This window comes from Aspergillus oryzae, chromosome 4 (assembly GCF_000184455.2).
Source record: "Aspergillus oryzae RIB40 DNA, chromosome 4".
NCBI classification, from domain to species: domain Eukaryota; kingdom Fungi; phylum Ascomycota; class Eurotiomycetes; order Eurotiales; family Aspergillaceae; genus Aspergillus; species Aspergillus oryzae.
In genome coordinates, this window is record NC_036438.1 from 388,493 (window position 1) to 416,458 (window position 27,966).

General features: G+C 49.1%; 10 protein-coding genes and 2 non-coding genes across 12 annotated transcripts; 5 read left to right on the forward strand and 7 right to left on the reverse strand.

Moving 5' to 3' along the window:
- Positions 1-66: 66 nt before the first annotated feature.
- AO090012000163 (uncharacterized protein) lies at positions 67-1,761 on the reverse strand (the record flags this gene model as incomplete). Its single annotated transcript, XM_023236358.1, has 1 exon — positions 67-1,761. One exon carries the CDS (start codon positions 1,759-1,761, stop codon positions 67-69), a length of 1,695 nt encoding a protein of 564 aa, XP_023091289.1.
- A 539-nt stretch (positions 1,762-2,300) lies between these two features.
- On the reverse strand, positions 2,301-2,764 carry AO090012000164 (uncharacterized protein; the record flags this gene model as incomplete). The annotated part of the gene is made up of 2 exons (XM_001727171.3): positions 2,301-2,335; positions 2,401-2,764. The coding sequence occupies 2 exons, from the start codon at positions 2,762-2,764 to the stop codon at positions 2,301-2,303; spliced, it is 399 nt and encodes a 132-aa protein (XP_001727223.1).
- Positions 2,765-3,336: 572 nt separating this feature from the next.
- Positions 3,337-5,671, reverse strand: AO090012000165 (flavin-containing monooxygenase; the record flags this gene model as incomplete). Its single annotated transcript, XM_023236359.1, has 3 exons — positions 3,337-3,406; positions 3,605-3,636; positions 4,241-5,671. 3 exons carry the CDS (start codon positions 5,669-5,671, stop codon positions 3,337-3,339), a joined length of 1,533 nt encoding a protein of 510 aa, XP_023091290.1.
- A 604-nt stretch (positions 5,672-6,275) lies between these two features.
- AO090012000166 (SDR family NAD(P)-dependent oxidoreductase) lies at positions 6,276-6,764 on the forward strand (the record flags this gene model as incomplete). Its single annotated transcript, XM_001727173.3, has 2 exons — positions 6,276-6,324; positions 6,391-6,764. 2 exons carry the CDS (start codon positions 6,276-6,278, stop codon positions 6,762-6,764), a joined length of 423 nt encoding a protein of 140 aa, XP_001727225.3.
- A 379-nt stretch (positions 6,765-7,143) lies between these two features.
- On the reverse strand, positions 7,144-8,333 carry AO090012000167 (uncharacterized protein; the record flags this gene model as incomplete). Its single annotated transcript, XM_023236360.1, is given in 2 exon segments — positions 7,144-7,362; positions 7,380-8,333. The coding sequence occupies 2 exon segments, from the start codon at positions 8,331-8,333 to the stop codon at positions 7,144-7,146; spliced, it is 1,173 nt and encodes a 390-aa protein (XP_023091291.1).
- A 308-nt stretch (positions 8,334-8,641) lies between these two features.
- Positions 8,642-11,896, reverse strand: AO090012000168 (anoctamin family protein; the record flags this gene model as incomplete). Its single annotated transcript, XM_023236361.1, has 6 exons — positions 8,642-8,675; positions 9,658-10,721; positions 10,770-11,210; positions 11,255-11,543; positions 11,578-11,767; positions 11,815-11,896. The coding sequence occupies 6 exons, from the start codon at positions 11,894-11,896 to the stop codon at positions 8,642-8,644; spliced, it is 2,100 nt and encodes a 699-aa protein (XP_023091292.1).
- A 477-nt stretch (positions 11,897-12,373) lies between these two features.
- Positions 12,374-12,459, forward strand: AO090012t00003. Its single transcript has one exon. It is a non-coding gene; the product is annotated as a tRNA-Pro (tRNA).
- A 983-nt stretch (positions 12,460-13,442) lies between these two features.
- Positions 13,443-13,528, forward strand: AO090012t00004. The gene has a single exon. It is a non-coding gene; the product is annotated as a tRNA-Pro (tRNA).
- A 616-nt stretch (positions 13,529-14,144) lies between these two features.
- AO090012000169 (formate/nitrite transporter family protein) lies at positions 14,145-15,038 on the reverse strand (the record flags this gene model as incomplete). The annotated part of the gene is made up of 3 exons (XM_001727176.3): positions 14,145-14,509; positions 14,577-14,697; positions 14,751-15,038. The coding sequence occupies 3 exons, from the start codon at positions 15,036-15,038 to the stop codon at positions 14,145-14,147; spliced, it is 774 nt and encodes a 257-aa protein (XP_001727228.3).
- Positions 15,039-16,795: 1,757 nt separating this feature from the next.
- On the forward strand, positions 16,796-18,585 carry AO090012000170 (putative multicopper oxidase; the record flags this gene model as incomplete). The annotated part of the gene is made up of 3 exons (XM_023236362.1): positions 16,796-18,137; positions 18,188-18,502; positions 18,563-18,585. The coding sequence occupies 3 exons, from the start codon at positions 16,796-16,798 to the stop codon at positions 18,583-18,585; spliced, it is 1,680 nt and encodes a 559-aa protein (XP_023091293.1).
- Positions 18,586-18,986: 401 nt separating this feature from the next.
- AO090012000171 (NO-inducible flavohemoprotein) lies at positions 18,987-20,297 on the forward strand (the record flags this gene model as incomplete). Its single annotated transcript, XM_001727178.1, has 1 exon — positions 18,987-20,297. One exon carries the CDS (start codon positions 18,987-18,989, stop codon positions 20,295-20,297), a length of 1,311 nt encoding a protein of 436 aa, XP_001727230.1.
- A 2,930-nt stretch (positions 20,298-23,227) lies between these two features.
- On the reverse strand, positions 23,228-27,628 carry AO090012000172 (putative vesicle-mediated transport protein (Imh1); the record flags this gene model as incomplete). Its single annotated transcript, XM_023236363.1, has 4 exons — positions 23,228-23,270; positions 23,338-26,362; positions 26,426-26,843; positions 27,599-27,628. The coding sequence occupies 4 exons, from the start codon at positions 27,626-27,628 to the stop codon at positions 23,228-23,230; spliced, it is 3,516 nt and encodes a 1,171-aa protein (XP_023091294.1).
- Positions 27,629-27,966: the final 338 nt, after the last annotated feature.

Here is a 27,966-nt window from a genome sequence, read left to right on the forward strand (position 1 = left end):
CCTTCTGATAGTACACTTCTTGTACAGTAGTACTGCACCAAAACCTATAACTTTGGCTTGCTGCAATTATAGCAACATATTCTCCCAAATAAAAGACGCAAACAACGGATCCCAATCCGAAAGACTCGCATCCGCACCTAACGAACTCAAGTCCTGCTGAAAAGGGCAAGGCCATCCATTCGCAGCCCAAGCCTTCGAACCCAGCGCCTCCAATTTCGCCCAGTCGGGATGCGAATCCGACGAGAAAGTGAAGAAGCAAGTCTCCACCAAACTCCGCATTCCGACGGATTCCACAGATCCCGGATGCTGAATCATGTCCTGAAGAACAATAGCACAGGCATGGGTGACATCGAAATGTCCAAGAATCCATCTATACGGAGCTAACTCAGGATCTGCAATACCCAACAAGTAGTCATTGATGTAGTTTTGGCATGCGGCTAGTGCCTTTTGTCTGGAAGTTTGCGGCCATTGGGTCGATCGTAGGTAGGGCTGATGGAGGATGAAGAGCATTTTGTAGCAACACATTCTTTGGCTCATTGTGATGAATTTTTCTGCTGCGGTCATTTCGAGGGATGTTCGGGTGGAGATCTCGTCGGTGCATATTTTTGTTGCCTTTTCGTCCAAATCTTGGATGTCTTTGCCTGTTGGTTGACGGATACCGTAGACGGTTTGGAAGATTGCAGAGATTAAGGAGTTTACTCGTATGATAGTTCCTATGAGCTTGCGCTCTGACATGCCATTTTGCTCCATGGTTTGAACATCGGTAGCGGTAGCGTGGATTAATGGTGGTAATGCATGGGCGACCGAGTAGCAGACGTCCAAACTATGGATGCACCACCAGAGGACCCGGCGAAAGTCCACCTCACTAGGGGGCAGATTAAAGGATGAGGGATCGCGGTGCAAACCCAGAGACTGAGCAGCTCGCAACAATACGCAGACAGGGCCCGGATCTGGATGTGTCCTTCCGTCTGCCACGCTTGGGAGAGCAAGGAGAAAGGCCGCTCGGACAGTGTTCAGGTTGGGCTGTCGGGGGTATACGTTGCTTGAAAGCAGCTGGACTGCTAGGTCTTTCCATGCCGATGAAGCAGATATAGGGGACAGTGACTTCAAGTCACCAGACGCATTAAAAGAACACGCTGCAGCAAAGCAGATCGCCGCAATCAGCGCCAACGAGCCCACAGGGGAGCTACGGTTGTGTCTTAGATTTTCAAGGGATATTATAACCTCAGGAATATCGACAATGGGATACCAGAGATGGCAGTAATTCGAATACCAATGAATGAGTCTGTCCACCTCCGCTAGTTGCACAAACAAGTGAGCTTGACCATCGGGAAATTCCAGGCCTCCCTGTAATGTGGGGGGAGCTGATGTCTCTCGCGATTTCGCACAGGGACCAATACCGGGACCAGCGGAAGGCCGAGAACCATTCGGGCCGTCCACATCTACCACCCAAGATGAGCTGGAGTAATACCGCGCTTGAGACTCGCTAGTGGTGTTGAGGTGGCCCTGTTGGTTGAGCCGAATGACCAGGTCTCCACCGTGGTGGCTCTCTGGTGTCCGAGGTGTTTGGCTATAAACGCAAGTACGTTCATGTGTCTGACAATTTTGACAGCGAGGCCTAGTCTGATCGCATTTAACTTTTCTAAGGCGACATTGGTGACATGCTTGGACTTCCCGATTCCTAAATAGCTTTGGGCGATTCAAATTGAGGCGCCGGATGAGCGGCTCGTTTGACCGAGGCTGTAGTTTATTTGGAGTCATGTGTGCACATTCGTTTATGAAAGTAACCTTCATGCATCATAATAGTAAGAATGCAAGGCTAAAATAGACAGATGTAGAGTTCTGATGATGAAACGTCCGTCTGGATGAACAACCTCTTAGGGTCTAGACACCCTGCCGGCCGAGAAAGTTGCCGGATTAGGGAAAGTGTGGGGCTTGATGAAGATACTTTATCTTGTGTTGGCCAGATTGTTCGGTTGGAGGCACGACCAAATGCCTAAGGTATTTTGGCCGAGTGGTAACACGCTTGACATTTTGTATATACAAGGGCATTTGCATTTTACTGAGGATGCAGTGGTTGATTACCATTATCTGCGTTAGACATTGTATAGAGCATATGTATGAGTTTCTGTAACAGATTTCAGGAGATACAGGGTAAATCTCTCAGAAAGCAAACCAAATAATACACGAACAATAACCACCACCAACACAAGACCCCATTAACCGTTCAATCCTGATACGAAGCGCGAGGCAGATTCCACAAAACAGAGATGTGACGTTTTCGACTATGCGAACCAGAATCAACGCCCGGCAACGCGGCTAACATCGCCGATAACTAAAGAGATTCGTAAGTCAGTACAGTATCTATGGTAATCTAGTAAATGGTGGAGAGATACATACCACTGCCAACGGTTCCGCTCAGGATGGATGGTTCTTTCGCCTGGCGCTTTTTATTCCCAGGCGGTCCGTATGCTGCCTCACAAGCATCCAGTAGGTCCCCGACAGATGCTTCATCTTCTTCCCCGGCATCGTAAGCCTTCAGCGCATCCCCGCACTCCTCAATGGAAGGCTCGCCGTCGCGCTTTTCAGGCTGAGAATCACCCTTACAATACAAGGGTGAGTCTTTCGGCACAGAGGTGAGAACCTTCGCCAACTCGGCGGGAATGCAGGGCTGAGGCGCAGACTCCGCGGAAGGCTCGACGGGAAGCGCAGCCGCCAGCGTGGCGGCGCAGAAGAGAGACATGCAGAGAGATTGGAACTTCATGGTGGGCTGAAGGGTAGAGTGGTGCAGAACGGTGCAGAAAGAAGATGGATCAGTGATGCTTGATTGAGAGTAGATGTGGTGCTGATGAGAGTAGAGACTCGGGGTGTTAGAGCAGTATTTATGTCTTTTCCTGTCCTACAAATTGGTACTGAGGTATTTCTCAAGTCTGTTTGATTGCCATATTCGGACGTAGTGGTTGATCAATTCCAGATCTGACGGATGGTAGTAGTGGTACTCATCAGTGTGATGGACAAGATGGGGACCAATCACCAGGTCTGAAAGACACTTTCTACGGTTAACTTCAGTAGATGCTGCGAGATCTATCATATTTCAGATGTACCTGGCATACTGAATCAATAGTTCATGCGCAGGAATCCTCGGGAAGACCCGATCAGGCAATGTGGGGATTGCCTGAAAGAGAACGAATACATTGACCACACTGCAGCTTGAGACAATATGGTGGATAAGTCTCAACGTAGTATGAAGTATTGGACGTTATTATTGGTTGTAAAATTAGGTCAATTGGGGTGAACGTCACTAGCTTGCTGCATATGCAAAATAAGACTGATCTATTATGTTATGTCTATGCCGATCACAGTTCTTGTCCCCTTTAGTATGCATACGCATACACACAGAATATGTCTGCAGGCGCACAGGAGAGGCTTCGGAATAAGACTAAATTCATATTCTATCTGGTAGAACAATCAATGGCCTCATATATAGTGGTCAGACGAAGAATGGTAGTTTCTTCGATGGGGTGCGGGCGCCCTCGGTTATGCAGTAGGGCAGAGCCTTGCAGCTGCAGCCACGTACGCGTTGTCTCGAGATGCAGCATCTCACTTCCAGATCGGGTGATCTACATCCCTTGGACCCTGGAACACGAAGTAACATCAATTTAGACTTAACATAAGGAGATGATTTCCGTATCTGATTATCCCATTAGTTGAAAACTCCACGGTTCACAGTAATTCAAGTCTAAGAGGATTTGCTAGATCGAAGACACGAATACTATGCTTTACCCCCTGCTTCCTCGTCTCAATAATAGTAAATCTACCAGTTACTAAAGCCTCTTGAAAGTAAGTATACTCATACTGCAACATAAATCGATGTTGAAAGGGGAAAGAAATCGCTTAGGAAAAAAAAACAATGCTAGCCCTAACTAGGCAGCGTCAACAATTACCTAGTGTCCATCCACAGTACCTTTTACGAAGTTTGCACAACGGGTGAAGCATTAGTAAATCACAATGTTGTTTGAAGAGTACTTGTAGCATATACACAATTACCAACACGAACAAGAACCTACAAAGGCTGAGTAGAAAAGCCCTCCCAGCTCTCAAGCGCATCATTGCACTTCTGCCACCACCTCGGCATGCCACCCAGATAAATCAACGGCTCGCGTCTCTTCCCGGGGATATTAGTGCCCATATACCACGAGTTCGTCTTCGGGTACAGCGTGTTCTCAGACACCAGGCGAACCTCCTCCTTCCACTGCTCCGCTGCCTTAGCTGTGGGCACAACGGACGCCAACCCCTCATCATGCATCTTCGCAATAGCGCGACAGATCCAATCGACCTCCATCTCAATAAAAGGCGGACCATTAGCCAAGGAAGTCGGTGCCTGCGGACCATAAACCAGGAACAGATTCGGCGCATCAGGGATCATCAAGCCTAGATGAGTAGCCGTCCCATCCTTCCACTTCTCACTCAGAGGAACCTGGTTCCGATCCTCGATCCCCAGATCCAACAAACTGCCCGTGACGGCATCGTATCCCGTTGCAAAGATGACAATGTCGAGATCACGATGGCCCTCGGCCGTGATGACGCCGGTCTCGTCGAACTCTTGGATAGGAGCCTTCTTCAAATCATGCAGCACGACGTTCTCCCGATCAATCATCTCATAGTAATCCTGCTCCAGACTAGGCCGCTTAGTACCAACCAAGTAAGTCTGCTTCAACGGCGCAACGAGATCCATCTTCTTCTGGTTCGTCATACGAGCCCGAACCTGCTGTACCCAGTAATCGTAAAAGATCGAATTGGCCTCCTCATTAAGCAGGAAGTCATAGTAATTCGAAACCAAGAAACTATATCCACCGCGCTGCCAAAGCTGATCGAAAATAGCCTTCCGCTCCTCGGGCGATGCCGTGCTAGCCGCCTGAGGCTTAGTATTATGCGGAAATCCCGTGACGGATTTATAGCAGCGATCGAAGATGGCGTCGTAGTACCCTTTCATCATCTCGGACTCTTCGGGAGAGATATTTCGCTGTCTCATGGGCAGTGCGAAACAGGGTGTGCGGATGAACACGGTTAATTCACAATCTTTCTTCGCCAGCTCTTGGACGATTTGGAGACCCGAGGCTCCGTTGCCGACAATGCCGACCTTCTTTCCTGTGACGTCGAGGTTGTCCGGGTATGCAGCTGAGTGGACTAGCTGGCCCTTGTATTGGCTCAGGCCGGGATACTCGGGGAAGTATTTCTTGTATGAGGATCCTGTTGCGGCGATGAGGTACTTGCACGTTGCCCTTATGCCAGTCGAGGTGTGGACGATCCATAGCCTACTCGCGGAGTCAAATCGACATTCCGATACAATTGTGTTGAAATAGGTATCCTTGCTCAGCCCCAGCACACGGTCAACGTGTTCAAAGTATCGTCTCAGCTCCTCGACGCCGGGGAACCGTTCACTCCAATGCCAGTCCCTGTATACGGCGGGGATGTTGAACTGGTAGGCGGGCATCTCGCTATCCACACGAGCCCCGGGATAGCCATTCCAGTGCCAGACGCCGCCGAAGCCGCTCCCTGCCTCGAAGAGTTTGGTAGTGAGGCCCATCTCGCGGAGCCGGTAGAGGGCATTGCAGCCACCGAAGCCGCCGCCGATCACGACCGCGTCGACTATGAGGTCTGTTCGGGTCATTCTGAGAGTGAACTGAGGGTTGATGTCACTTGTAAAAGACTTGATGGTGTGAATTGACTTAGGATGATACGGTAGCTGATGGCCATGGTGCTCCTTTTATCCTGCTGAACGGATCCTATCAGGATATACTAGACGTTCCAAATTGCTTCTACGCTATTCAAGGACCGGTAGACGGGACTTTTACATCCGGTTGCTGTAAACTTGCCATTAGTTGTGATGCGCAACAGTTGCCGTCCGAAAAAGGAAGTCGACAGCGAGACCCTAAATCTCACCTGTTAGTAAGGATCGACATCTGGACCCACCTTGGCATTTGTTGAAGAATACACCAAGACAGCCATGAAGAAATAATTCTTCCGACATTTCCGCCGACAATGAATGTACTACACTCCGGAGTAGTATTGTACATAAATTGCACAGGCTTGAATCTCTCAAACTTGGTTAGCCTCGGACTTTTGTGTCTCCGAGGCTATTGGAGTTACTCTGGTGGCTGCAGTAGTCTTTATGTAACTTAAACCCCGCAGTTGGCTATAAAACGCTTATTGAGTCCCCAGGATCTTCTAAACTGTTACTGTGGATCATCCGAGGAAGCATCAAATTCAATACCATGGCGTGCAAAGTTACAGGAACCGCTTTCATCACCGGCGCAGCCTCCGGTATGTACAATCACTGGTATCGATCTAATGCTTACGGTTGAACACAGTAATAACGAATTCATGTAGGGATTGGCAAAGCAACGGCATTGAAATTTGCAGAACAAGGCATTACCTCCTTGGCACTTGTAGATGTCAACTTGGCTCAGCTGGAGGGCACCCGCGATGAGCTGCGCAATACCTTCCCCCATATCGAAACCGAGATCATGCAGGTAGATGTCACCAATGAAGCGTCGGTAAACGAGGCGATCAAGAAGACAGTGACTCGATTTGGTCGCATTGACATTGCCGTGAACTCCGCAGGGATCAGTGGAATTCCTACAAAGACGCATGAGCTAAGCTTGCAGGAGTGGCAAAAGGTCATTGACATCAATCAGACAGGGCTGTGGCTGTGTCAGAGGGGAGTCATCCAGCAGATGTTAACACAAGAGTGGGTCTCGTAGTTGCCATTTCGTCCAGTTTTGTTTCGCTGATTTGTTAGGTCGCGAGGTGTCCGTCAAGGTCGCGGAGTAATCATCAACCTATCGTCGATGTATGGCATCGCTGCTCCCCCAGCAAACTTCGGAATCATCCCATACACTGCTGCCAAGCATGGTAAGTCCCACTGAGATCCATGGCTATGTGGCCCTTATGAAATGCTAAGAAAACCAGCTGTCGTAGCAATCACCAAACTGGTATATGCAATTCCCTATCTACCTCGATAGTCCTTGGCACGCAGACTCACAATCATAGGACGCCAAAACGTACGGCAAGGAAGGAATACGAATCAACGCCATTTGTCCTGGGTATGTATCTTCTCCTTCAATTGACTAGATCCAATACTTATGGTCCAGGTATGTGGACACACCTATCATCCGCGCGGCGATTGAAAGCGGTGCAATGAACAGCGAGTTCGAAAAAACTCCATTGGGTCGTCCCGCCGATCCTGAAGAGATTGCGGACTCTATCCTCTATCTTGCCTCGCCAATGAGCAGCTTTGTCTGTGGTTCTGCGTTGGTTGTGGACGGCGGATACACTGTATGAAACGGGACGGGACACAGACTGCAATGTGGTCATACTAGCATGATATCATAATCAGCCTCGTTAGCAATCTCCTCCCAATGGATATCTACTCCAGGCGCAGATGCTCGTCGTTGCCACAATGTCGTAACGATTTCGCCCAATGATTGGATGTTTTTGATTCCGTGACGGCGTTTCCGATCGAATAAAACAAGCATCCTCTCTTGTAGGTCCGGTCGGCTGCATTCTGCCGCGACCACAAAGCTTGCCCAATTGTAGGCACATCCGCCTTTTCTGTGGGTGAGGGCTTCGGCGGCTTCAAGGTCGTGGACGGCTTTCTCGACGAGGTCTTGAACGTCTGCCACAGGGACACGGCGAAGAGAACGGCGAAAGTAAATAAGGGTTGCGTAGTAGAAGGAATTCAGCGCATGCTGGATGACAATCGACTCAGGTGTTTCTTGTGAATGCAGACTGGGAAATTGGAGATAAAGCTGCAGCTCCAGATTGTCCAGTTCCGCAACTGTGGTCTGACCAGGCGACTCCCTGAGGGCAGATATGTCCGCTAGAAATTGTACGAGTGACCGTGAAACACCATGCGATCGCTCTAGATAGTTCTGTATGTTCGGAAGCTCTTTCAGCAACGCCACTAACTGAGCCGACATTCGGAAATTACACAGTAATGAGAGAGACAAGTAGCTCTGGAGTAAGCGTGCCGCTGTTGGTGACTGCAGCCACTCGCCATCAAGCTCATTTTCCAGCATTCCCAGTCCGCCAAGAACATGAGCTCTCCATCGGCTGCGCCGGCCAGACATAGCCTCAGCCGCGATACACGTTAGCACAGCAACAAGTGTTGTCTCGTCTAGTCGGTTTCCAGGACGAAGGTTCTGGCGCAGATGTTGTAGGGCCTGCTGGTCATGCTGGACGGCAAGAGACTGGTACTTGGATTCGCCGCGAAGGTGATAAAGACTAAATGCGGAAGCTGCACAGAGCCCATGGAAGACAGCACGGTGCATGTTAGACTCTGTTGGGGAAGAGTTAAGTCCCTTGAGAGCCAGTGGCATGAACACCGTGCGACATGGATTGTCAGCTAAGTCGATCAGGATTAGGTTTCCGCTGAGGAAAACGACCCAATGATGGATCAATTCGATTTCAGGTGTAGCCATATTCGTAGGATTTAGCGAGGATGGAATGCGGGTCTTTTCTAATAAGCACCCCCAGGCCTTGTCGCGTGTGGCTGCTGCGCCAATATCAAAGGATCGCATACGTTCCATCTGTGATAGGTTTGGTGTTGTTTGGCCAATCCCACCGAGAGCATCTTCGCTCACGACGCATTTCGGAGGCTCCGGAAAGGGTAACTGTTGCACCGTCAACGATTTCTTTGGAGATGATGATGGGGAGAGATCGTGTTGATGTGGGAGAAAGCTGTCGGAGCTCTCCGTGGACGACTCGCGAGGACTGTGGACCCGTATATTTCGACTCGAGTTATCCGACACGGAGACAGAAAAGACCGAAAACGGCCCTCGCTGAGCGATCGCTCTCCCCGAAGAATGGTCTAAGTCACTCAAAAGCGTTGTTACAGCACATGGGGATAACTCCGGCACAGCCCTAGCTGAAGAGCGCAGTAGTCGACGCTGCGTTGAATTTCCCGAGGCATTGGTCAATCCCAACCGCACACTATACCCTTGGCATGTCCGTCCACTGCGATGACACCGTTGACAATTGGGTCGCTGCTCGTCGCACTTTACACGGCGAGATCGACATGTCCAACACCCTGTGAAGGTCTTAGATCGTGGTTTAGGGGTCATGGTGGTCGCACCTTTGTGATAAATGTGGAATTTCTTCAGGGATCATGGCGGCAATTATAATTTATAAATAGTCAAGAGTCCTGTGGGTCTTTTTTTCCCCACACTCTTGGCAGGGGACCAATGTGGAAAGTTGAGGAGAGAGAAGAGGCAAAAAGAGAAAAAAAAAAAAGCTAGACGCAGTAAATAGAAAACTTCATTCCAGTGGCGAACTGTATATTACGAGATCACACTTTATACAATCATAAACCAAATCCACTCGCTATGCTCATGCCATGAAAAAATCCATGCAGTGCCAGGCCTATATACGCGCAGATTTCTTCATGATACGTGCATTTACTGTTGCTTCTTTGGTTCCGGCTTAACCGCCAGTGCACGGATAATGGATGTACCGACATACGCCGATTCCTTCCACCCTTTCTGACGCATCCAGAAACGTTCCGCGGGGTCGGTGCCATGTCGAGACCATGTGCGAGCATCATCCTCGAGTGAGGCCCGCGTGATCTCAGAAACCTCCTGGGATTGGTCCACATACGGCGTGGTTTCTTCATCGGTTTCATCATCACTACTCCTGGATTGCAGAGTCGACTCGAGAAATCGTTTCCGCAGCAAATAGCGCTCTGCCCGTTCCTGACGTACATTGGGGGGTTCCATCTTGGCGATAGTGGCTCGCACGGCGTAGCGTACTAGCAGGTAAATGTGCTCGCAGAAAAATATCGTGAGCAACAGTGCCCATCCCTTGATGGATGTTGGTTGTCCGTTCGGTCCTTCGTGGCCGTTGCTGAACATGTAGACAAGAGCCGCGCTTGTAATACTTCCAACCCAGGACAAGAACCCTAGACTGTCCAGCCAAGGGCCAATGGTATCTGCACGTTGAGGTGATGGCCGTTTGCATTCCATACAGATTTTAAAAAAGTCGGACCGCAGTTCAACCCAATTGTTGATCAAGAACGAGACCGGTACCAATGGCCAGACCGGAGAAAACAGTGCCAGGTATCCAAATTGGATGCACATCTCCCGGAGATCATCGGTCACGTCATAGTCTTCCATCTCAGCTTCATTACGTACCCGCTTGAGGAACTGGGCTTCCTCGGGGGCATCCTCAAACGAAACCTCGGGCGCCTTTTTTTCATCCGTGTTGCTATCCGGTTCCACTTTCCCGGTCCGCTTCTTGTATTCCTTGTATTTCTGGAGGCCGCGCTGCTTCAGCATCGGAACTATCGTTTCCTGGGCGAAATTAACGGCCTGGGCGGTCACTGTGAAGTAGATGACCTGCTTCTTTAGACGACCCGGATCGATGCTGAATTCGGCACGTGTTGTTATCGCATCTTTTTTCGAAACGAATGGACGAACAGTCAAGTGAAAGATATCGAGATACGGCACAATACTATGAGCGAAGGGGACATACACAAACGCTGTCAGGAAAACAGGTAAGTATGAGGTGATGAAATTGATCACAAAAATCTTCTGCGTCAATGCTACATCGTACGCGCCCTGAGTCTCATAGTTCTCGTAGTCATTCAGCCTAGTCGCCACTGACACAAGGACGGTACTCATAGTTGGAATTAAAGCAGAGAGCAAGATGGTAGGTATGAAGACCTGGCAAGTCAGTCGGTGGTACATCAACAATCAATGCATAGGACTCACCAGGTATGTCTTCAACGGTCCGTTGTATATCTCGGAGATGAATATCTCAATGGCGAAACATGTCGCAATGATAACACCCAAGGCAACGGCGGCAACAAGTGCAAATGGCACCTGGAGCAGCTGTGTCTGCAGCCGCTTGGTCGCGGGATATACACCTCGAATTTCGCCCGTTGTCTCATCCCGGATTTCCCTTTCAGGTTTGAATTCCCGTCTTTTCTCGCGCAAAACTGAGACACCCTTAGACTGCCATCGGCAGCTGAGATCCTCTTCCTGGTGCTTCCAGTACTCGATGAAAACAATACACCACAGGGCATTTCCTACAGTGTAGATTACAGAAAAAGACCCCAGCAATAGCCAGCATGAGAAGCCAAAAATGGCGGGAAACATGAGAAACCTGAAATACGACTGCAAGAACGCGAAGTAGAACCCAACCTGCGAGAGCTATGTCAGCATCAACGTGAACGCAGGGAAGCACTGCCGCATACACTTTCTCCGAATGTGTTCCGTATCTGGTCGAGGTCTTCGTTGGACAAAAATGTCTTCTTGCTCCAGTCCCTCATGCATTGCTTATTGGTCTCTTCGTCATGCAGCGGGAAGATGGCAATCACGTTCTCCCACTCCCCATGTTTCAGGGTAATCCCAGCGCCACCAGCTTCCCGGGGCACAGTGATCATATGGTGGATGACACGCAAGCGCTCGGATTCCGATTGCGGCTCGGCAGAGGACTCGGGTTCGGGCTCGGTATTGCGGACGCCATAAAGCCAGTCGCGGATACTTTAATGTAAGATCCAGTCAGAATGGTACATACATCACGGAAGGAAACGGCGCGTGGTATCCATACCGTGACTGATAAACAGCGCGTTGCAACTTCTTTTTCCTCGAGGCCCGGACAAAGACCAGCACCGACGATTCATCGCCCTCTCTCACTTCCGTCTGCAATCCTACCTCAGAGAGTCGACGGAGGAGCAATTCAAACTGCTGGGACGCTTTATTGACATCTGGGATGGTCAATCTGGCTGTCTCCGGCGGAGCGCGGCGAACATACCCGTATCATAAAAGCTGTAGCGGATGACGTAGTCCACATGGTTGTTGTGAGGCACCTCCTTTTGATGGGGTTGAGAAGCCATTGAGGATAAGTTGTATATCACTACCGTGACATCAAGCGAAGGCGCGCTTGATCTGGCCGTCCGGAGAACAATTCCTTCGGAGAAATCGCTTGGAGCGAGAAGGGGGTTCTTAAGAGGTTCGCGAAACAGCTGGGGGCCCGCGATGACGACGTCACGGCCAAAGCTTGTCGTAGGGTTAACCCTCGGCTTGTGTGGCTGAGTCCAGATTAAGTGCGAGATCGGCGATTGGGTGCTGCACAGCCACTCCATGGATCGAGCCCTACCTTGTTTGGTGGCACCAATTCAAGATCTAAAAAATGAAATCAGCGACGGGCATACTTGAATCGCGAGTCGCAGTCCACATTTCATGCAAGGTGATTTAGACATGCATGACCTCACTGCGCATCGTGATGATATCAATCCACAGCCTATGTATGCCAAGGCATAGCTGATACAAATTTGAGCTATAGTTCAAATAAAATAGCACTAAATAAAGGCGCCCGGATGGTCTAGTGGTATGATTCTCGCTTTGGGCAATAGCGCCAACCTGCGAGAGGCCCCGCGTTCAAATCGCGGTTCGGGCCCTGTTTTTTTGCTCACTTAGCGCTCTATTCGATACCAGTAGTGGACACACGAGGGCTCTGGCCATCGCGCACTAACCACAATTGCGGTGGTAGTATCCGAGAGAGTGAGAAGCTTGAGCTCGCGTAGGGAGACAAAGTTAGGGTTGATATTGTCGGTCTCAGCCGCTAGCGGTTGAGCCCCAGTAGATCTGGTTTCCCTGGCTTCCTAACGCCTGCATTTCATCCTCCATGGCCGCGGACCAGGCAGCACACTTTTCACGGCCAGCTGCGCTGCCCTCCGCCAAGAAGCTTAGGGCTTCGGCGCGAGAGGGCCCGTCCAGGCCAAGCGATATTCCATCGTTAGCAAAACAAACAGGGGGCAGGGCAGCTTTCGATGCCAACTCTTTTACAGATGACCCGGAAACCGAGAATCCCTCGATATAAGTAATCTGCCAGGTGAGATATGCGGAATTGCGGGCGATATTGCGTTACGTAGGTTCACACGACATCTGGTTGCGGTAGAACCTCAACCCGCAGCCCGTTAATATGGAACCCAGTAATCAATCTACGTGTGCGGAAGTAATAGAGCATCAACCGCTCAACCCTATATCTAACGCTTATATGATCGCTGCGCGCTGTCTACCTACCTGCGGTGCTGGGGACCGCAAATAACGATATGTGGACTACTATATTTGGAGGTGATTACTCAGTTTTTAAGTCAAAGCTCGAGACTATATATATCTATCCTACAACCGGCGAGTATATATACAAGTTACATGATTCCACCGCTCTGCCATTCTTAACTACTCTGAATAGAGAAACTTACTGGATTTTAATCTTCTGGATATATAAATTGATACCGAACAAGATTATAAAGGGGATTCAATATAAGCAAGGCCTTGTTATGAGAAATTCCGAAGACATTTTATTTGATCGGCGATGAATGAGCTTTACACTTTTTTGAGGTGTCATATTTTAAGATTGTAAAATTCTACATCATCTAAGCCCGGATGGTCTAGTGGTATGATTCTCGCTTTGGGCAATAGCGCCAATCTGCGAGAGGTCCCGCGTTCAAACCGCGGTTCGGGCCTATTCTTTTTTTCCTCTCATTTTTTTTCATCCCTCTGTTTTCCTCTCCGAACCCTGCCCGTATTTTTTTTTATTGCATCGCTCTCTTCATTAGCTGTGCATCTGTGACGTGTATCTCCAGATGTTCTGATGGTTCCTTTTATTTTCTTTCTTTTATTTTCTTTCTTTCTTTCTTTTCTTTTTTTTTTTTTTGGTTGTACAATTACGTTGTATTACTTCAACGATAGTCCTTGATTCTTGAGAGGCCGTTCAACCTCAGCCTGCATAGCCATGCTATCTAGTAGTCGTGCCTATTATGGCATTCAGTGATGTCTATAATTGTGTTGAAAGTTCTTCAGGAATTAGATATTTCATTATTACTATTTAACCTATACATCCAACCGATAGTTTGGATTAGTAAAATTAACTACCCAGTGCAGCAGGAGAGTTATCCACCACTCCGACACCAGCTTCCACGTCGTCCTTCTTCGGAGTCATGCTGCTCACTTCCGACCTTGAATGACCGAAACGCTTGATTCCAGTGACCGTCATTGAGTCGGTTTGAAGCAAGTACATGTACCAGTAGTAAACACCTGACTCTTATTAGAACGAGTTGCTCAATCCCGAAACAGAAGGATCTACTCACCGCAAAACAAACCTCCACCCAGAATATTACCGATCAAAGTCGGAATGATTCCTTTCCAGATATACAGACCAACCGTGATTTTATCAGCTCCGACCCAGATAGCCAGCGGGATGAAAGTCATGTTGGCGACGACGTGATCGAACCCAAGAGATACGAACGCGAAGATCGGCCACCAGATGCCGATGATCTTGGAGGTGAGGTCACGGCCTTGGATGCCGAAAAAGCAGGCGAGGCAGACGAGCCAGTTGCATCCGATGCCGCGGAGGAAGATCATGTGGAAATCGGGGGTGACTTGCTTTTTCGTGGCGAATGCGATTACTTGAGATTTGAAGGGATCGGCGGAGAAGACGTTGCCATCTATTTCTGTGTTAGTGGTGTTGCTTCTTCTTATGGGTTATGGAGGTGTTGAGGCGAGTGGACCTACATCCGAATATGATGGCAACGACGAAGAGTGACCCAGCCAGGTTACCAAAGAATGTGACAACCCAGTGGATCAGCATCTTATACCACGGTAAACGGCGTTGGAGAGCAGCGACAGTGGTGAACTGGGATTCATTTAGTGACCCATTCCACATACAGAGAAGGCCGGAAGTCTTACCATGAAAGATCCAGTGCAGAGGTCGGCCCCCGTCAAGATAATCATACATAAGCCGTAAGGGAAGACCAAGGCGCTGATCGTGCGGATGAGCCCCGGGGCGTTTTCCTGGAACCAGGGCGTTGTGTTGGTGCTGAGGACGGTTCCACAGGCGAAGGCAAGCAGACACCCCGCCGACACTGCACTGAAGAAGACTTTGTCGAGGCGCATATTGCCCTTGGCAACTCCAGCACGCCCGACGAATTCGATCACCTCGGCCGGTGTGAAGGCATCTAGGCTGATTTGCGACATGTTGTTTAGGTCTCTGGATCTAGACGGATTACAAAATGACGGCTCCAGAGGAGCTCGTAGTGCAGATGCAGTGAAGTTTGAAGAAGAAAAGGACGATGATGCTTGGCGACACCAGCCGGTTAGGACATGATGTCCAGATATAACCTGACATTGTAATCCTTATCAAGACATCTGCCCGGAGTCAGTGAGAGGGTCGCGAGACCACGATGATCGACTGCAATATCGATGATCATAACAAAGTTAAAATGGTGCTTATCGAGCGTCCGTCACTAGGGAACGACAGCGGGCCCACTTTTGCATGCAAATTATTGAAGACCCGTGCATATTCGCCGGCATTTTAATGCAAGAGGGTCCGCCGATCGAGAGATAAGAGTTGAGATAGGAAACCCTAAGTGCCTCGGGGCGAACCAGATCGAGTCTACTTATCAGCCCAGTGATAAGGAATGCGACGCCTTCTCCGCGGGCTCCATCGTTCTTCATGATAAGGGTCCTTGAACAATGTCAGTATTGACAAATCTTACTTGATTGAGAGGACAGGGCCATTCCATTGGGACCGACCCTATGGGGAAAGGCCCACTATACTGCAGATCAGGTCCTTTTGTTTGACCCGCCCCTGGGATGGCCCCACCGAGCGATATTTCGCTTTGCATTCTGATCGAAGAAGTTATTGATCGTCTCGGCCTGCCGTTCGGAGTGAAGGATAAACTCGTGCTGCGATCGCATGGTCGCAACGAAGCAATTTATGCGCAACATCTGTAGGACCGTCTGAGAAAGACCGGGATGAACCACTGTGTCTTCATCTGCGCTTGGGTCGGTATAACCAATGCATCTCTACAGGTTTCCTATAACTCTTGCTGTTGATGGTGCTAACAGTACTCACTGGAACACCTCAATATAAAATAAAACCCCTTAGGCAGCATTACTGCATGATAACCACCTGCAGAGTTACAATGTGGAGGTACCCTTACATTCAAAGTGAAAGGTGAATAGATGAGAGGGAAATGAGAGAACAGGTGACTCATTATGGGCCGTCACTTGAATACATACATTATACCATAACTAGCACAATATTTACAGCATCTCCTCCTGCCTCGTCTCAGCTGGTCATCTTCCAAGGGATGAGATCTCCATTCGTGATTCTATCCCTGTTCCTTCAGCTGAATTATTTCCCTGAATTCACAGCCCAGCCCCGCTTCAACAAAAGTACTGCATGCACGCAATTGATCCGATGACTACCTCCACAGACAGTCAATGGCCCATACCCTACAGAATAAGTAACTTGGCGAATGTCTTGCATACTAAGTCCGTTACACAGCATTCCAGGATCTTCGGTCCGCCGGCGGGAATTGCGGGCGTAAGGTATGTTTAAGACATCTTGAATCATGCAGCATCAACTAACCGTACAATCAAAGGTGGGAACATTAGTTTCCCTCTCGTAATAAGATCGGTTTGTCCGCATGACATGACTGATCCCGGCGAACTTATGCATAACATGACATCTCAACCGTGGATTCGATCGCTTTCGCTTCGTTCCGATTTGACGATCCCAACACCGCACCTGTGGTATTATGGGAGGCAATCCTATATCGTAGAGGATGTCCTAGGAATTGCAGATCTCCTCGGAGTTCGAGTATTTGGTGGCTTGTGACTTGTGTATAAAATGGCTATGGTTACTTCACTGTTATCACTATCTCTTTTGTCTTGAATTGTTACTGTTTCAGTCTATTGTAAATACCATAACTGTGAATAGATTCACGATGAATACTGCGTTCAGCTCCTTATGTCGTACCAAGAGTCGCTATGCGTCAGTGACTACGATTCGAGGAGCTAGACGGCTTCCACCTCGACTGCTCTCCAGTCCATGTTCTCCCCTACGAGGTCCATTCCTTGCGAGACAGATCTCAACCGAATCTAGGAAAGGCACGAGCGGTTTTCAAATCAAATACGTCCTGCTTCTCTCCACCGCCGCCACACTCAGCTGGCTCCTCTACGCTCGGCAACATGGCGCTGTCTGGCTAGACAGTGACAAGAGCTACTTCACCCACCCGGATCCCTTAGCTCCCAACAACGGAATTCACCAACAGAAGACGACCAACGAAATTCAAGATTCACAAAAAGAGACGTTCAAATCCCTCGAAGCCGAGGACCTCCCAACTGAAAAAGCAATCCTCACCACCGCCCCCAACGTCCCCCCACCGATAACACGAGACTACCCAGTCATCCTAGACGTAGACCTCACAGCGGTCGCGAAACTGGAACAACTAACAAACCAATACAAATACGAGAAATGGACATTCAACAACAGCGTCCCCGGCCCATTCATCCGCGCCAGGGTTGGCGACATAGTCAATCTGAAAATAACTAACCACGATGAATCCGGCATGCCACACAACATAGACTGTCATGCCTTTCTGGGCCCAGGGGGCGGCTCGGCCCTAACTACAGTCAACGAAGGCGAGACCAAGACAGCACGGTTCAGGCTCCAGAACCCTGGTCTATACATCTACCACTGTGCCGTAGGTCCAGTGGGCGTGCACATCGCCAACGGCATGTACGGACTCCTATACGTACAACCAGAGCAAGACTTACCCCCGGTCGACAAAGAATACTACGTAATGCAAAGCGAGTTCTACCACGAGCCGCCCGAGCCAGACGACAACGGCCAGATGTCATCGACGGTCGAGTTCTCGTGGCCACATGCGCTCCGCGAAGCAGCCGACGTGGTGGTCTTTAATGGCAGCGAGGCGGCCCTCACCGAGAAGCCGCTCAAAGCTACGCTCGATGATACCGTTCGCATTTTCTTCGGGAACGGGGGCCCGAACCTAACCAGCTCGTTCCATGTTATCGGGACCTGTTTTAATAAAGTCTATCGCGATTCGGATGTACTAAGTCCGCCGGGCCAGTGTGTTCAGACGGTTAGTGTGCCCCCCGGTGGATCGACTATTGTGGATATGAAGATGGTTGTCCCCGGGACTTATACCATTGTGGATCATGCTATTTTTCGGCTGGAGAAGGGTGCGAAGGGGTTTTTGAATGTTTCTGGGGAGCCCAGGCCGATGCTGTATTATAGTACTCTGCCGCCGCAGCCCTGTGAGGGGTGTAAGCTTCATCCATGATTTGGCGTGTAGTTACCTTGGAATGCATCATAGTCAATCTCAAGTATAAATGTTTGCCAAATGAAGTACAACAATTCGTGAACCTATTGAACGACATCAGTCATATAGGGACTTTCTTTATCGGAGAGTTGAATAAATCATCTACCTCGCAGTTTACCATCTCTATCATAGTTATCCCTGGCCAGATTCTAGAGCTCTGGACGAAATATTTATCGAAGCGTTCAACGCATAATTTTCCAGGACTCTGGCATATCTCTACCGATTCTTCCTTCGTCAACACCACTCTCATCCACCTGAGTCTGTCCTGCGTCCTGGCTGAACAACATGTATTCCAATTTTATTTGTGGGGTATGTGGAAGGATGACATCTCGCATGAATTCCCTCCAAGGTGTTGATAGAAGATTTCAGGTTCAGTGGCACAGGGCCAATAGTCCGGAGTAGTGAGATTCGGTGAGTTACCACAACATTTAAAAAGAAAGAGTAATGATCCACCCACAGCCAGGCATTCTGGATACACAGCCTACCAATGGCACACAGCCAAAGCTTCGTAGCTGGGCTAGTTTTACCTGGTATAGCATTTCTGAACCATTCCTGCGATCCTAGTAATCCCCAAGATCCACAATAGAAGCTCCAATCATATTCTAGCGAATGTAACATCTTGAGGTCAAATGGGTTACATAGGGATAGCGTCACAACGTCATTTATTAGTAAACTCAAACCCTAATTTACATCCAAACTCAATCCATCCGCAAAGTCCACGGTTTAAAGAAGCGCCTTTTACAACCCCATACCCCATGGAACATGACAGACATGTAATTTGCAACCTTTCATAATGCTAGCCAAAACAATGTTCCTCTCAAGAGTCGTCCCCCGCCTTACGCCAAAGGCACTCCTCCTCACCAGACCCTTCACAACAACAACCCCCAAAAACAAGCTCACCCCCCAGCAGATTCAAATCGTCAAGTCAACAATTCCCGCACTCCAAGACCACGGCGTCGCAATCACCACCCTCTTCTACCAGCGTCTCCTCCAGCAACACCCGCAGCTCAAGAACATCTTCAACACCGCCCACCAAGCAACAGGCGAGCAACCCGCCGCCCTAGCCCACGCAGTATGGGCCTACGCCACCAATATCGAGCACCCGGAAGCCCTCAAAACGGCTATCTCCCGCATCGGCCATAAACACGCCAGTCTGGGGATCACGGCGGACCAATACCCGATCGTCGGGGAGGGTCTCCTGGCCGCCATCAAAGAGGTACTCGGCGACGCAGCTAACGACCAAGTCCTCGACGCCTGGAAAGCCGCATACGGGGAACTGGCAGGGTACTTCATTGACTTCGAAAGCGGGCTCTACCGCCAAGCGGAAGCAACCCCGGGCGGGTGGAAGGGATGGCGGAAGTTCTTTATCTCGAAGAAAGTCCATGAGGGGGAGGAGATCATTTCGTTTTACCTCACGCCGGTTGATAAGGGTGCGCTGCCGGCGTATAAGCCCGGCCAGTTCGTTAGTGTGAAGTGCTTCGTCCCGGAACTGGGGGTCTATCAGCCCCGGCAGTATAGCTTGTCGGATGTGCCGAATGGGGAGTACTTTCAGATCTCGGTGAAGAGGGAGTTCGGGTTGGGACAGAAGCCGGCCGGTCGGATTTCGAATGTGCTGCATGAGGGTTTGCCTGTCGGTGCGGAGTTGGATGTTAGTATGCCGTTTGGGGATTTCGTGTTGGATGTTAATGCTACCACGCCTGTCGTGCTTATTAGTGGTGGCGTTGGGTTGACGCCGATGATGTCGATGTTGAAGACTATTGTGGATCAGGGAGGGTCGAGGCGCGTGGTCTTCATTCATGCTGTGCGCAATGGTCGCGTACATGCCATGAAGGACCGGTTGGCTAAGATTATCTCGGAGAATCCGCAGGTTCAGCGCGCGGTGTTCTATGAAGAGGTTAGTAAGAAGGACAAGCAGGGCGTTGACTATGATTTCAAAGGCAGGGCCGATCTCCATAAGATTAAAGATCAGGTCGTTCTCCCGGATGCAGATTATTATATCTGTGGTCCAAAGCTGTTCATGAATGCTCAGAGCAATTCTTTGAAAGATATGGGAGTGAAGGAGGACCGGATTCATATGGAAGTGTTCGGTTCTCCGGCTGAATAAACAGAAGAATAGAAGTCGGGAGGTAAAGAAGCATGTAGTTTACTCCATACATTTCCGATATTGAATAATTTTGTCCCTTTGATGTACTGTTGGGGTCCTGTGACTACTAACTTGTTACGGCTGTTGAATATCTCCGAACACAACACAACACACACACACACACACACACACACACACACACACACACACACACACACACACTCTCTCTCTCTCTCTCTCTCTCTCTCTCTCTTTCTCTCTTCTACCTCAGCAAACACACATTATTACTATAACATAAAGCCATCACTATCTTGCCAGAATATAACATCACAAAAATATCAATGCAACCAGTGAATCATCAAACCATATCGACTCTACCCATGCCACATCCTGGCAACTTTACACCAACCACAAACTGACAGTTGCAAACGAAGTTGCCAGAGTCCTTAAACACTGACCACTGTCTTTGTGGGGTCATATTCTGTCCATCAGCTAGTTATATCGTGGTGAACCAGACATATGTGCACAACACAGGTATGTATATGCTTTCTTAGTCTAGTGTTTATCTAACGTCTATATTCAAGCTACATCTCTTTCTGTGATTACAACTGCCTCCTTTGATATGCGGGAGTTCCTTCCAGAGCGCCACAAGGATGGCATTTAAACAGCGCATATCATTCGCGTCCATCCGGCCGTTCGAGAACATAGGGGTAAACAGGATCCTCCCTAGTCTTTTAACGAAGGTATTTGCTAACCTGGGATGGCAATAGGGGCAAAATATTGGTATTGAATAGGAGTTCGTCCTTAATGTCCCCAATGATGATTCAGCCAATATCAAATATAACTTCGGAATTAAGGAGCTCTGTGGCGATACGGAAACGCTTGCCAAGCAGTTTAAATCTGTCATGACGACCTTTCACGAGAATGAACAGTGGCTAGAGCGGGTTAAAAGAAGAGAATACGTTTTATGTGGATTCATGCAATGAATTATAACTCATCTGGATATGGCACAAATTGATATCAGTGTTTATACATCATACACTACACAAGCCCTGGGTGTCCACACTTCGAAGCACGTACAGTAAAAGAACCTCATGGTGTACAGTATTCAGAGAAGCAGCCATTCCTTGCTTTCTGAAGAAAAAAGCCAAATTTGACAAGGACAAGGAGTCCCTGTTTCTGAACAGCGATGAAGGAAACTCCTGCTATTCGCTTACAACCTTGTCCTTAATCTCTCGACTGATCCGATGAGTCAGACGATGATATTCTGGTTCAATATAAGATGAATAGACAATAATTCAGACGCGCAAATGAATGTGCAAGTCCCTCCTGAACGAGGGTTCGGTGCCAGGTGTTTGATGTTCCTATGGATCGCCATATCCTCGATAAGGCCAATTACTGCACTACCATTATCTAAGTGTGACAATTCTCGAAGAATGACCTCGTATTATTGTTGAAGACCATACGATCAAGGCAATTACCATTCACCAAAGAACTCGAATCACCACCCGAGACAAGACTACAGAGCAAGTCATAATATCTTGCCAACCCTGCCCTCTTGGCATCTTCGCGCTACTTCATCTCGTCATCAACTGGTGATTATATCGGTAGCCAGAACGGCTATCCACACTATAGTACCATCGGCTTTTGGTAGTCTCAGGTTTTGCGGTTCAGACGAATGTCCATCATTTGCACTCGGTGCGTCCGGTATCTGATGGCATATCAGTATATAAGCTATCACAGAGAAACCTACCAACAGCGGAGAATATAGAGCAGACGAAGACTGTGATGCCATACGCTGAGAAACTTACTCAGGAGGTATCGAAAAACGAACATGGCGACATACTAACTGACTATAGCAAAAATGGCCAAGCATTACCATGTAGACCTACATAGCTCCCTGGCTGTGGATCACAGCAGATTATGCATGATGTTACGATTATTCTTGGGCGTTCAGTCATTCTTTCTGATTTTTGCAATGGGCTGTGCAGTCCATAGTTTGATTTATAATGTATCAAAGTCCCTCTGCCAACTTGGTCAATGCATCCCCTTCAACCATCATCTTCATCCACTCCTCCATGCCCTTCGCCCCGACCTGCTCGTAGAACTTGATACTAGGTTCGTTCCACTTGAGCACGCTCCACTCCAGCCGACGTCCCTTGACCTCCAGCACCTTAGCCGCCAGATACTTCAACAGCTTAAACCCATATCCCCTACCACGAGCAGCGGGCTGCACGTAGAGATCCTCCAGGTAGATACCCGGCGCCGAGCGCCAAGTCGAGTAGTTATAGAAGAATAGAGCCATGCCTACAGGAATGGGAGTGGCATTGTCCGGGGTGGCTGGGGGAGTGATGAGCGCGGTATATACGGAGCCTCGTTTAGGAGGGCTGTCGGGGAAAGAGAGGGTTTCAAGGAGGGATTCCTTGGTGGCCTCTACTTCATGAAGGGCTTTTTCGTAATCGGCTAGTTCGCGGATGAATTGGAGGATTATGGGGACGTCTGAGAGGCCAGGGTTAGTCCGGCATCTTTCAAATTTATTTATGCGGGGGCGGAACTTCCCCGCGGACAGCGGGATTCAGGCATAAAGTTGACGACGTCTGGTGCTCACCTTCGGGCGTCGCGAGTCTAATGGTCGGTTGGTCAGACATTGTGATGTCTTATGTTTGCCTTGCGAAGGGTCTGGCTCGCCAATTGTCAAGAGATGTTGTGAAATTTGCGACTCCAAAGCTGGAGGGGCAGGTCGAAGGAACTCCACAGTTTAAGTATTTGGATCAGACCCACTCTTTTAGTGGTACGCCTTTTCTTTGACATAATCCACTTGCCTTTGCAACACAGAGAATAAGAAAGAAGTAAATAGATGGAAGAAATACGTTCATACTATGTACTAGTAAATATTATAATACAGTACCTAAGGCATGCCTCAAAATATCATAATCCTAGAATTAAGAAGTCTATCGAGACATGATAGCTGACATCCACTTTTGCTCGTCCGTCCTGTTCAAGGTTAGTATCACATAGGATATTATGGAGTAGATTTGTATAGAAAAAGGTTCAGACATACCGATCAAAATGGAGCAGCATGCCCAAAACTGGGATAAGTTGTTTCTGGTAATTTTTGTCTTTCTGCTCCAAGAACTGTAGGAGAACGTTTTTCAAATAGAGATAATCGATAGGCGCCTGCGCGTTTGCTCCTCCTGTAGGCGTTTCGCTTCCCCGAATCGATGGGCTGCGGTCCTTGGGCACCGGAGAAGTGAGTGCCCTGCGGGACCCAGAGTCGATGGAAGATCGCGATGACTGGGGATTTGTACCAAAGCGAGCCTCTTCCGATAGAGCCTTGTTGGACCGGCGCAACTTGTCCAGACGAGCGCTGGTTTCTTCAACTGATCGGCGTAGTTCTGCCTTTTCTTTCTCCAGGTCTCGGACTTGTTTCTCACTTTCATCCAGCGAATCGCGCAAACGTGCCATGGCCTGCCGCACATCATTGAGTTCCTGCGTCGACCGCTCGGCTTGCTCCTCCAGTTGATCACGTCTGCGTTTCCAATCCTTCTGCGACATCTCGAGCTCCTCCTTGTCCTCCTCAGCGCTCCTCAGTGCTTTTTCCGCTTCCCGGACTTTGTTCTTTAGCTCCTCTAGCTCCCGCGCCCGACGGCGACCCTGAGCGCTAGCTTCATCTTCCGCACGATCTCGCTCCTCAATGGCTGCCTCCATCCGCTCTTTGAAATCACGAACTTTAGATTCGGTGCGGCCTTCGATGTCATTCAAGAGACGCCGCATAGTTTCACCCTCACGGGTCCTTTCACTTAGCAACTTATGGGCATCCGCCAGTTCCTCTTCCAGACTCTCGCAGCGTTCGCGGGCTTCTTTCATCTGCATGCCGATCTCGGCGCCCTGGTCGCGCATGCTATTCATCAGACTCTGCGCGCTAGCGTGCTGAGCGGTCTTCAACTGAATCTCCTCCCGCAGACCCTCAAGGTCCTTGTTCACCTGTGTAACTTGGTTTTGAGCTTCCCGTAGCTGAGTCCGGGCGGCCTTCAAGTCCTCTTGGGCTTTAGAAAGGTCATTTGAAATTCTCTCCTTCGTTTCCAGAGCTTCTTGCTTCTTGCTCTCCGAATAGCGTAGATCTGCTTGAGCGACTGTTAATTTCTCCTCGGCCTTCAAGCGATTATCCGTTTCTTGTCTGATCTTCTGATTGAGCGTCTTCACTTCTGACTCTCGTTCTGATATTGTCGTCTTGAGGGTCTTCAACTCAGCACGCAAATCCTCTTGCTTGCCCTCGAGAGTTCTCAATTCAGCTGTCTTAGTAGCTAAAGTCTCCCTGATAGACTTGAGCTCAGTTGATTCAGCTCGTAGTTTCTTTAGCTCAGGCTGCAGCTTCTGGAGAGTCTCCCGCAAGTCGGTAAGATCCTTGAATCGGGTAGAAGCTAACTGTTGTGCAGCAGATAACTCGGTTTCTAGGGTAGTAAGTTTGACCTTGAGGCTTTCATATTCCTCCTTCAGGTCATTGTGCACCTTTTCAGAGTCAGCATCCCTAGTCGCAGTGCTCGTGCGCAAGTCAACCAGCTCTTTCTCCAACTTGGTGATGGTCTCCTCCAGAGCTTTCTTCTCGGCAGTCAATTCTTTCAGTTTATCCTTTGATTCGACATGGTCTTGTCCGAGATTAAGCAGGTCATCCCGAAGAGATTCTATTTCCTCTTTCAGGTCTTCCTCCCCTTTGAGTTTCGAGCTGAGACGATCGATAGCTGCATCCTTTTCTTCCACTTGGCGTGTCAAAGATTCAATTTTCTGCTCGAGCTCATTCGTGTTCGACGACTTCGGCTCTGGCTCGGCTGCTGGGGTTTGTGTCTCTTCGACAGCTGGAGCACTTGCCGCTTTGCTCGTGTCATCACCGCCACCCTTGCCGCCTTTCTTCTTCTTCTTGTTCTTCTTCTTAGAAGCTCCTGCAGCACCGGTGGAGTTGGCCGGTTGGGGTTTGGGTTCGGGTGTCTCGTTCTTCACCTCCGTACCGTTCTTCGCAGGCGCCAGACTGTCCCGGAAATCCTCGAAATTGGCTTGCTTTCCGCCCGCAACTTGTTCCTTGGCTTGTTTCCAGGTCGTGTTGTCTTTCAGGTTGTTGTCAAGGAAATCGACAATATTCTGCAGCTCCTCCTTTCGGTTCATGTCCGCCTTCAGGCTTGTCATCGTGCCTTCCATATCCTTGAGCTGGGAGCGAAGGTTATCTACTAGGTTTTGGAGAACACCGAGTCGCTTCTCATTGGCTTCCTTTTCTTGTTTGGCCTTGTCTAGTTTTGCTGCAAGTTCCGACTGCTCATCAGCATCCTCGGGCTTCGCAGTTTGCGACTGGAGGTGCTCGATTTCATCTGTTTTCTGCTTCAGCTCCACCTTCAGCTTCTCAACCTCGTTTTGAGCGTTTTGGATGGTGGTTTCGGACGTCGCTAGCTTCGCCGTGAGCGCCTCGATCTCTTCCTGCTTCGAAGTCTTGAGCTTCTCAAACTCCGAGTCTTGTTTATCCTTGATATCGCGCAGCTCTACCAACTCTCGGGTCGCAGTTTCCAAATTGTGCACCATCCCTTCCGTTGACTCCCTTGCCACTGAGAGGTCCCGTTTGAGGTTTTCCGCTTGAGACTTGAGCGTTTCAATCTCTTCCTGCTTTTCTTTTAGCTCCGCCTCCAGGCGTGGGATCTCGTTATCAAAAGAGAAAAACTCTTCGCTTTCTTCCTTGGCAGAATCCTGCTTCGAAACAGTGGAGGATTTATCATTCAAGGTAGAGTTATCGACGGCCGTCTTATCGCTTATTGTCGAGGCATCCTCTTCCTTTTTATTCTCCTTAAGATTAGTGAGCTCATCGTAGGCGGCCTTCGTGGCCTTCTGGGCTTCCTCCATTTTCTTCTTGTAGTCATCTCTCTCTGTGGACACCCGCTTCAGCTCCTCCAGAACCATGTCGCTTTTCAATGAGAGTTGGTTGAGGTATTCTGTCAACGCCTTCGGATCGCTAATAGATGCCAAGGGGGTGTTCTCACGCAAGGCCGCTTCGAAAGGTTCGATCGATAAGACACGCGAATGGGCCATCCGATAAGCCTTCAAGAGCTCTATAGGTCACACAACGGTTAGCGCCGTGGCCCAAGTTGCCGTGATATTGACTTAGCACATACCCTGATACCGAGATTCCAGCTTGCCCAATCTCCGCAGCTTCACCCTGACCTCAGGCGGCAGCTCCGAAGAAGATTGGTTTGTCTCTGGGGCATTCGTATTATCCTTGCCGGCGGACGCCTCCTCCGCGGATGGTTTGCTCTCCCCGGCATTTTCCTCCGAACCTGCGGACTCTAAGCGGGGAGTAGCTGATCTGCTAGAGCCTTCATCCTCTCCGATGGCGAACTCGGGCTCGAATTCGTTGGGATCCGGCCCACGGACGGGAGTGCCGGTGTTCCGTCGAGGGCGGGTAGTTCGTCTACTAGGGGATGCATTGCGAGTGGGACGACGAGCGGAGTTGGAGCGGGCGAGTGAGTCCTGGGCGGACTTTTGCCGGGCTTGCTCCTCTGCAATCCGGGAGTCGATCGCGTCGCGGATACGCTGTGGGTTGCGATTAGGCCGAGCGTTAACATATCAAATCCGGGGAATTTGTTCGACACGTGAGGCTAACCCCCGAAGGAGTTCCATAAATAACTGGATCCGGAAATACTGTACCTGAAACATGACCGTGGCGGGCCTGTGAGCCAGGGCCACAGCTCGATCAATGAAATAGAAACAGGCGAGAAAGAGACGAGAAGCAGTTATTAAAGTAAGAAGGAGAAGGTAAAGAATGGAAGGGGGCATAGGACAGATCGACTAGGCGGTGGTGATTCGTTGTCAGCGGGATGTGCTGCTAAGTTGACTTGATTGGGCCGCCAAGACATCCGAGCAGTTGGCAGAAAAAAAAAAAGAATAACAATGGTAGTATATCAACAATTCGTCTTTGACTGTTTGACGTGAGAGTATTTGGATATTACGCCCTGGATGAGTAACTCTACTTCTATTCGTTTATAAATTAAACCATCACCGGCAATTAACCCGTTTGGCTCCCCTTTTCTCCTACATACTAGGCTAATTATCGGCGATTGGAAGCGTATGAAAGGATCAAAATTGAAAATGAACCGGTTGACTCAGTTCAAAAAAAAAAAAAAAAAAAAAAAAGAAAAAGAAAAAGAAAAAGAAAAAAAGGCTATTAGCCAGAGTGATCTTGTCACCAATACAAGGGGTCGATTGAGAGAATGTGCCTCAGGCTACCAAGTGCTGATGCATAATCGCATCACTGACTAACCTAAAGCATAACGAAGACATATCCAGACCGTTATGCAGCGGTATGACGTCGACCTCATTTTTCTTTTATTTCTGTTGAACGGGTCTAGTTCCAGTCACTTCCAGTTTTAGTTGCTTGCCATTTTAGGTTACGGGAAAATTTGCAGGTGGATCCGTCGGAAGTGCATCCACAATCAGGCACATCCTCAGTCTCGACCTTGCCAGGCATATATGCCAAACGTAACAGATCTTGGCACTTCACATGATGGATCAACAGAAAACTCAGTAATATAGTCTTCTCATACGTTTCGTCTTAATTTTCTCCATTCTTCTAGTTTCTTCTATATTTCCAAGTCCCATATAGAGAGAGCGAGAGAGAGGTCCAATGACCAAGGTGCACCCGTGATCGACCTAAACT